The following is a 9,578-nucleotide window of genomic DNA, read 5'->3' as shown; positions in this document are numbered from 1 at the left end:
TTCAAATCAATAATATTACGCAATACTACTAAAAATTATATATAATTAAAAACACTTACCACGCGGCCACATATATTTTTTCGATGCATGAAACTTATTTAAGCTGGAGCTAGACTTAACGCCGTAACGAGCGTTAACTTTAGTAGACGATTCGCGACCGATGACTAGCCATAGCGACATGCGTGGTGAGTTAGATGACCGAATGAGCAATTTCAATGGTTTCTAACATATTATTTTATTACAGCGCATACGTTAATTACATTCTATTTCAGTGGAACTTTGTATGTTGAGTGTAAATGTTATGTATGTAATTACTTGTATATGATTGAAGTTGAAAAAATATACTAAAATGGAACTGACGTCACTGAAAACAATCAGACCGAAAGCAAATATGACAGTCCAGTCCAAATGACATCACGAATGCCATATAGGTTAGCGTCTTGCCTTGTTCTAAAAAAACCCTAGGATTCCCTAGGAAGGAACCTAATAAATAATCCTAGGAGGATCTAGGAAACCCTTTAATCCAAAGTATGCGTCGTAATTTTTACGAGATGTTTTCTATAAATATATATAACTGAAACGTGTACTTTTCGAGGGCATTTTACTTTGGCGTCTCGTGAAAATGTTCAAAAACAAATGGCTTCTTAGTCACGTGTTTCATTTGTGCCTAAGAAGTCTCGTGTTTCATTGAAACTTTTAAAATTGTTTCGTTATTCTCCCTAACGAATGCTTTTAAAAGTATGAATTTTGTTTCTATTGATGTATTATATTTCCGTAAAAGTATTCAGGAGTCTCTGGCTTCCCACTCACATTTTGAGTTATAACAAATTTAATTGTTGTTGTTTACTTTTTCACGTTGTTTTGTTTGGATTGTTCGGGTCAGCAGTTCTGCTTTTTTTTATTTAGGGAGTTCTTAATCGAATGGAAATTACAGCTACAAGATAGAGTAGTGCTTTATTTTACAGTTTTACTTCTACCTCTTGTAATGCAGAGACCTGGATCTGAAGAGTCTGCCTTATCGATTTTCTTTGTTATCTAAATGGTTTTAACCATTAACCCCACAGGCAGACACGAGCAAATGATGTAGGTACTATCGATTTTTTACACATTTAAACCCCCGTAGCTTAAAAACACAGCAACGTACGATCTTAATTCATTATGAAAATTTTGTCGTTTTGATCAAAACTTTAATTCCTATAAATTTGAATCGTGCAAAAATTTATACGTGCAAATCATATACTTAAATGCTTGCCAGCTCTCTGGCTATATATTTATAATATTTAAATATATGAGCCAATATTTTAGATTTCCTGTACTTAAAAGCATCGACTAGGAAAGAAAATATATTTTTTTAAATATATTTATTAATATGGTAGTACATTAGTTTGTATATAACAATCATAATTAGTCAGTGATTATACAATAAATACTAATACTTTAATTACGCTTCTAAAAGATTAAATTAACAAAAATTAAAACTAATTCAACTTCTTTACAATACAAAGCAAAATAAAGTAAAAGTAATAATAAAACAATATATTAAATGCAGGCATAGCATTGTATATATGTATTAGATATAGGGTAGTTTACCCAGGACAATAAATGAAATACTAAACTAGATTAAGCCACGTGGAAGTGGATATACTCGTATGGCAACATGTAAAACACATGTCCGTTTGTTCGTTTGATCGTTTTGCCACCAACTTTTTACATGTGATGATTTAAAAACATTAGTTTAATATATATTAAATAACCTTAAATTACTATAAACCTTAACTGGTAAACCAATTCAGGTTTCATATAAGACGGTGCAAATGTCTACTTTTAAATCCAAAGCTTAAACCAATTCTATTTGAATTAATTAAAAAACTCGTAACTTGATATTTATGATATATATCATTTTTCAAAACATAATAAAAAAATTGTTGGTTCTAAATAAGACTTCAAAAACATATTTAAAGTCAACCCCTTTACAGCGGCTTCAATATATCACAGATATACATGGATATGGGATCCATAGTAGTTATTGTATGCAGATGTCGTGCTATCTACTTGTATATAATACAGAAAGTACAGATTTTATCGTGGCCATATAAGATACCAATAATAAGACACCATTGCTGGTAAATCAAGATAAAAGAAAGAAGTAACACATGTTATAATAATAATGAGTAAAAATAATAAAAGTAGACTCGTAGAATTTCTTCGGCAGAAATCAAAGCCCCTTTTACTTGAAGATTCAGCGTTCTTGTGGCTGGAAAAAGAATCTTAGTATAAGTATTAACATAAAAAATTAAATTTAGTAGATTTGCTACCACATTAATGAAAGGATATTTCATGTCGAATTAATATTCATTAGAACTGGCTAGGGCCATATAAGAAATAGAAAAGGGAAATGGACAAACGATATATTATAATGGAATGCTTCTTGGGTAGAGAAGGCACAAGGAAGAGGTATGCCAGAGATAGAACAGGCTTGCCCGGGATGGAACGGAATGATTAATTAGTAGGAGAGGTCTACGTCAGAAGATAATCAGACCACAAAGCTAGTACTAAACTAAAAAACTTCTAATTGTATCGATTATTTTTCTTAGCCATAAATTTTTCAATTAAAAACCATCCTCAGACTTTAAGGAATTAATGAAAAATTACTCGAATTAGTCCAGCCGTTTTTGAGTTTGGCGCTTGGCATTCATTGCGATTCATTTTTATTTATATAGACTATTATAATACGAGTATACATTAAAAAATTATACCTCGGTCCAGCCTGTGGAAAGGGAAGCTCAAAATCAACGGGAAATAAAGTAGCTTTTTCTAAGCGTATTAAATTCAGATCCATTTCAATTAAACCCTTAAAGTAAAAACATTATTTTTAAAAAGATCAGTTAGTTCATTCATAACATTCAACATATCATCATCATTTAGTACATTCATCTCAAAGACCGCTGCCAAAATAAATAATTTATAAAAAAATAGCAGGCACGGAAATGTTTCGCTGTTTGAAACTAGAATTCGCTACAGCGTCGTCATGGTAGAAGTAAGTTCTGTAAATATTAATCTGTAAATAATTGGAAACATAAGAGTAATTGCTATCAAACTTAATTTTCCTCAAGAAAAACACTGTAGTATTCGACACATAAAACAATAAACAATAGGAATCCACTCACTCAACAGAGAAATATATGATGAGAATCACATGATGCAGTGAATAGATATTTGAAATATCTTCACCGTTAAAAACTATAGTAACTTTACTACAAACGCAGCCCTGCGATTCTGTAACTCACTTTGGCATTCTGATAAACAATAAGCTACAAGCTCCCTCCTTATCCGCTGTGCGAGTTCGAAAAGTGCGTTACAGAATCGCAGGGCAGCAACGGTTTCTGCAACACCATACTTTATATTTGTCATATTATGTTATTTGCGATAGATATATTTTTCTGGACATTTATCACTAATTTCGTTAAATTCACACACAGTCACAAACGTACCTCCAAAATGTTCTGACCTAAACCTTTTATAATAACACCCTTCTTGCAAATAATATAGTATTTGTATGTTTAACTAAACTTACAGATTGCTCCGTATGCCCACGGTCATTCATTATTTGCAATGGCCACCAGGCACGATGCGTTCCAATTGTAAATAGATCGACCTTGTTGCCCATTTCAAGGCGCTCTATATTGCAATCCTGGAGGTTATTTGTGCCTTGAGACATTTCATTAAGATTTAACTTTAATGTACCTAGAATCCGTAATTAAATGTTAATATGTGTGTTCAATCTCGGCTGTGGATATGCGCCATTAGCAATTGTCCTATGGTGAAGAGCGTTGCGACGGAATCGCAATATGTTAAGCTGTTGCGTTACAACAGATGCTGTCTGCTCCACGGAGTCATTTTCATATCTTTTATATGACTGCGGCTTCGCTCATTTAATATATACCCCTTTAAAACGAAAAATACCTCCTAATTGATCTACTTAAAATGAATTAAAAAGTCTTTTTCCAAAGCTCTGTGTTTCTGTAAGAATCAGTCTATCCTTATGTATAGAACTATAGAAGATTTGTCGTACTATTGTGTAATCAATAAAATGTGCACTAAATCATTATTGCAGATACTTAAAGTAAATATCAGTACGTATATTAAAACTGTTTCACTTATTTCCTTAAACATAAGCTTGTAGTAACAACTAGTATATCATAAACTACGCTGTATGTGAAACTATTGTTTATAAAACAGAAATTTGGTGTAACCTAAACAGTCAGTAGCGTTTGACATTTCAATTATTTGAACCACTAAAAGCGGAGATAAATAATCTCCTAATTCATTCAGAGCACCAACTTCTTTCATGTGTAACTGAAATATAAATTTTGCAATTAAAAAGTGAAATGGTAAGTAATAAGTGTTAGCCTACTAGTGAAACGTGCGCTTCTCAACCCAAAATTATATTTGAGTGTATAATTGTTTCTTTCTATGCCATCAACACTTGCTATTACGGTGAAGAAAAAACGACTACGTGTCAGACACCAGAAGTAATTCATTAAGAATTATTAAGCAGAAAGCGGGAGAAATTTGTTTGTCAACGAGGAGAATTTTACTCCTGCTAATCCTTTAACTTCAGTCCATATTTAACTAGATTTCATATTTTTTGCTTATGAAATTTTACTTTCGATCCCACATAAACTTGGGGGTGTGATTGCTCTTTTAATATGCTCCCATTTACTTTCAATAATAAAAAAAAGGTATTATTTCATAACCACCTCATTCGTCCTATATTCATTAATTTCCCAAAATACTTTTGACGCTTTAAATCGCAAGTATGTTGCAATGTACAAGACCTTTACCTTTTTTGCTGTCAACTGATATTGGAAACTAAATAACATTTGGCAATTACATTTTTCAGTTGTTTTATGAGTATAAAGCCTTTTTTCTTGAGCATTTTCACTTGAACCGAGCCATCTAAAAGAAACCTTATATTAGCAGTTCATTAAAGTCATTTTCCACAAAATAAAGGTATTATATAAAATTAATTAATAATTTTAAATAAAATACTATTTTTTACCATTGTTATTTGTTTTTTTACCAGTGTTATTTTTCTTCGCTAACTTCACAAACGTATTATACGAAAAACATTTACTAGTCGGAACTCTTTGTCGCATTTAATTCGTAATTAACGCTTTCAATAAAGATTTTGATTACGGGGCTTAATAAGCGTTTTGGAAAACAACAATAAATATGTTTAATGAAGCTATGACGGTAGTCGATCTTAGTCGACTTGTGACGAAAAAGTGTAAGAAAAATAGGTAAAAACAGGTGGCACCCAGACTTTTTAGGTCTGGGCGTAAAATTCCTGCATTTGTTACGTCATCATTTATATTACTTAATAGACAAGTAAGTGATGAGTCTGACACATGCCCTCGAATTTTTGGCTCTACCGATTTCCTCACGATGTTTTCCTTAAGTGCGAGACAGTGTCAAATGAACACATAGATAGTCCACTGGCGTTTAGCCGAGGATCGAACCTCGGAGACGAGAGTCGAAACCACTTAGCCAACACTGGTCTAGTGAGGCAAAGGTGACACATAAAAAATATATCTTTCGTAACAGAAACACAACTTACGCTCTAACGAATAAATCCATGTTATTTCGCAGATTATTTAACTTCACATCACGTACTGAGTCGATAGCGATATGAAGTTCAAATTCCTCTAGATCAAATGGTTTTATCTCCAAAGGAGGCGGAATAAAAGTATCGCTTTGTAATGGAAAAATATCCACCCACATGTGCAACTGACCCTTGAAATATAGTACTACTAAGCTAATGTAATATATCTTTATTGTTAATATATGAAATAAATGATATTGTAAGAGCCTTTTCCTCATATTCAGTCTTAACATGGCGCTCAATGCCTCCCGTGTGTCAAAAACATATTAAGTACCAGGATAGATTCGACACTGTATGTCGTAGTACCTAGTAGTACCTACCGCTAAATTCTGAATTCTTTGTACAGGGAAATCTTAATATATATATTTCTTGTGTGCGTGTGTATGTGACTGAACTCCTCCTAAACGACTGGACCAATTTTGATGAAATTTTTTGTGTGTCTTCAAGGGGATCTGGGAATGGTTTAGATTCACAAATCAGCCCGCCAGATGTTAAGGGTAGTCCACCCCTAAATTTTTATTTTTATTTTTTAGACAAAATTTTTAATTTCTATTTTTTTATGATACAGCATTAAAAAATACATACAACCCCTAACTTTCACCCCTCTACGATCAACCCCTATTTTTTTATTATAAATGATATACATGGCGAAACGACGTTTGCCGGATCAGCTAGTATTTATCTATATTTATAATAACAACTGAACATAATAACAGATTTCCCAAACATATATTCCTTTATAAGTGGTAACACAAGCGTTCTAGCATTAATATTTGAAAATAAATTAAGCAAATATAGAATCTAAAAATTTCCAAGTTGTATTGAATGAGTGTCGCGAATTAGCAATCACCAAAACATTTAATGTTATCAATAATAAATATAATTATTAAAGATGACAACATTATTAAATTATCAAAACTGGCATAAAATTAAATCAATCATCTTAACTTAAACTGTAGATAATAATCTAATATATAACATTCTCGAGTCACAATGTTCGTTCCCATACTCCTCCGAAACGGCTCGACCGATTTTATGCATATTCAGTAAGTCTGAGAATCGGCTACTATCTATCTTTAAAACCCCTAAGTAATGAGGGGTGTCCACCCCAAAAACTTTTTTATTTTTTAGACAATATTTTTATTTAATTTTTTTATGATACAGCATACAAAAATACATACAACCCTTAATTTTCACCCCTCTACGATCAACCCCTATTTTTTTTAATACTAGATAGTTATTTTTATTGAACAAAAAAATGTTTCCTAGAAATAATATATATACGGCAAAACAACGTTTGCCGGGTCAGCTAGTAATCTATATATATAAAAGAAAGTCGTGTTTGTTACAACACTTATAACTCGAGAACGGCTGGACCGATGTTAGTTATCTCTTTTTTAGTGGATTCTTCTCCGCTCCGAATAGCAGAATAAGTAATAAAATATCGGATAAGTTATCAAATAAAAAAAAAAAAATTAATTTTACGAATGCAAATTGCATGTGGTGCCATCTGTTGACAAAATTACGCATATAAAAGAAACCTATCACTTTGTTCTTGCGCCGGATAAGAAAACAAAAAATGTTGTATATCAAAAAGTACTTTAACATGCAATCAGCAGTCTCGCAATATTAGCGCTAGAGAGAGGAGGTCTAAAGTGTAAAACCGTCATTCTTTTTTCGCAATGGGAAGCAATAAAACATTTCTGTATTTGGAAAAAAGTTGTATTAATGTTATTACCTCAAATAAATCCTAAATTAAGTTTAACTAAAGTTAAAACGATATTATTAGAATGTTAAGCGGAACGAAGTTAGATGGTTCCGCTAGTTTTATATAAAACACTAAAATAAATATACTTGTTGCATGTCCTCAAATGAGCTTCTTAATATTATTAAAGTCTAAAATACCTGATCAATACCGGGCTTCTCATCATTGTAAAGAAATCTGGTTTCAACGTGTTCTGGCACCAAATGATAACCACAGATGGGAATAGTGTGCCAGTTATGTAAAATGCTCAGGCACAAATTTTCTTTACGCTCTGTAGATGAGTATGTTATATCTATAAAAAAAAACATAATTACGACCAAAGATTTAGAGGTCTGGCGAAGCTTCGGGACAACAAAGGCGTGGAGGCTCCCTGGTTCCAAATTATTTTCCAAATAAAATAAAAAAAAATTTGTCAGTCAAGTTTTTCAATCAATAGTTTACTGTGAAATCAAGTAGATTGTTTTAGTAATTAACACATTTGTTTACTAGTGTTAACTAGTCGGAATTTAAAACATTTTTCCCTGAACGGCCTTCATAGAAATCAAAGATTGAGGTAGGAATTAAGCGTCAGTCACAATTGTCTAATTCTAGCATGAGGACTTTTGTTAGTTATAGAGTCATAAACCATAAAGCCTAATTACTTAGCCATTCAGTAATTAGACTTGACGCTAATTCTGACTCCCGTACGTCATATAGTGATTTAGACAAACCGAAGTCACAGTTCTAAGCTTCGTTTCTGAATCTGACTTATTCAAAGTATAAAATCCCAAACATGACAGTAATGGACAATGCGTAGTTGGATATAGCTTTTTACTCAGGAAATAATGGGTTCTATCTGTGATATTTGCATGCAAATTATACCCACTGGGTATTGTAACATTAGTTTCAATACTTGCATAGATAACATATCGCTAATTAATACAGTATACTAAACGATTACATATCGTACGTACTAAATAAATCATATGAAATTTGAGATTTCACAAATACATAACTACAATACCTCTCGGACAGCCGTCATCGACATATTTAACTCCATTTATTACAACCGCAGAGGTATCTAAAAACACCGGTGGCGGTAGATGATTCTTCTGGCATAAGTCCTCGAGAATATCCGATGGTTTGACGCAGTCCCGCCATTTCGTTGGTTCATTTCTGTAAATTTGATCATTTATTTAAGTATCTATTATTTTAATTTAACTTCTTAAACGCGAGTCTATTACTTTTAATAAATACTTTTCGCCAATCGTGGTCAGCTTGACATCATCTGATGTTATTTTTCGCGTGCATTCGATAAAGATTTTTTTATTTAAATGTGTAACGCACGCAAACCAAATATAATATTAGACTTGTTATAGTTTATTTTTCATTGATTTCATATATTTTAGGCTTGTATTTTAGCATAAAACTGCAAATTCAACATGTAAAATAAGTTTTTCTTTAAGACAGTGTTGATTTCTAATTTATTCATTCATTTAAGTACAAAAATATATGGACATCATGTTTTTGCAAAAAAATTAAAATCAATTCTAAATTAAAAAAAAACATTTTTGCTTAAGATTTACTACCTCTTTTTCGATACTTATACATTCAAATATGTTTTCTAATAAATTATGTTACCCGGAACTTTTTTGTTTGAAAGATAATTCGTAGATAATAAGAAAATAATTATTTTGCTTTACAAATGAGGCTATTATATAAATTAAATTAGCGTTTTATAAAACTGATCTCAAATATCCTACAGAATCAGAAATTCCAATTTAAATTTAAAACATTTGATTTTTCATTCATTTGTTTTGGATTACATCGTACATATTAAACTTAAACATCGCCAGTACCACTTTGTGACTCGAGACTCACAAGGTAAATTCCTTTGAAAGTCCAACTCGTGCTCTATGTTTCGTATAAATGCGGTCTTCTAAGTCAACTGAAGTAGATCCAATTATTTCATCTGGGGGTATTGCGTTGTAGTCGTACAACGATATTGTTATTTTGTACTCTTCTGGTATATTGCAACGAAACTCGTGCACTCTGCATTAACAATTTAATATATTGAGTTTATGCAAAATGAAGTTGAATGGCACTCGAATACGATACAGTTATTTGTAGGTAGTAATTTGATACATATTCCATATACACGTGTACTAT

General features: G+C 31.9%; 1 protein-coding gene across 1 annotated transcript in view; it reads right to left on the bottom strand.

The window, feature by feature from the left end:
- Window positions 1-1,970: 1,970 nt before the first annotated feature.
- Window positions 1,971-9,578, bottom strand: part of LOC125062597 (otoferlin-like) — a 28,662-nt gene continuing 21,054 nt past the window's right edge. Inside the window, exons 23-31 of the mRNA XM_047668610.1 lie at window positions 9,291-9,461; window positions 8,434-8,585; window positions 7,571-7,722; window positions 5,621-5,796; window positions 4,845-4,959; window positions 4,254-4,356; window positions 3,575-3,744; window positions 2,757-2,851; window positions 1,971-2,254 (exon numbers count right to left, since the gene is read on the bottom strand). Of these exons, the coding sequence (XP_047524566.1) occupies window positions 2,080-2,254; window positions 2,757-2,851; window positions 3,575-3,744; window positions 4,254-4,356; window positions 4,845-4,959; window positions 5,621-5,796; window positions 7,571-7,722; window positions 8,434-8,585; window positions 9,291-9,461 (1,309 nt within the window). The 3' untranslated portion in view covers window positions 1,971-2,079. The remainder of the gene's footprint in view (window positions 2,255-2,756; window positions 2,852-3,574; window positions 3,745-4,253; window positions 4,357-4,844; window positions 4,960-5,620; window positions 5,797-7,570; window positions 7,723-8,433; window positions 8,586-9,290; window positions 9,462-9,578) is intronic.

This window comes from Pieris napi, chromosome Z (assembly GCF_905475465.1).
Source record: "Pieris napi chromosome Z, ilPieNapi1.2, whole genome shotgun sequence".
Lineage (NCBI taxonomy): Eukaryota > Metazoa > Arthropoda > Insecta > Lepidoptera > Pieridae > Pieris > Pieris napi.
This window is presented reverse-complemented; position numbering and strand designations above follow the sequence as displayed.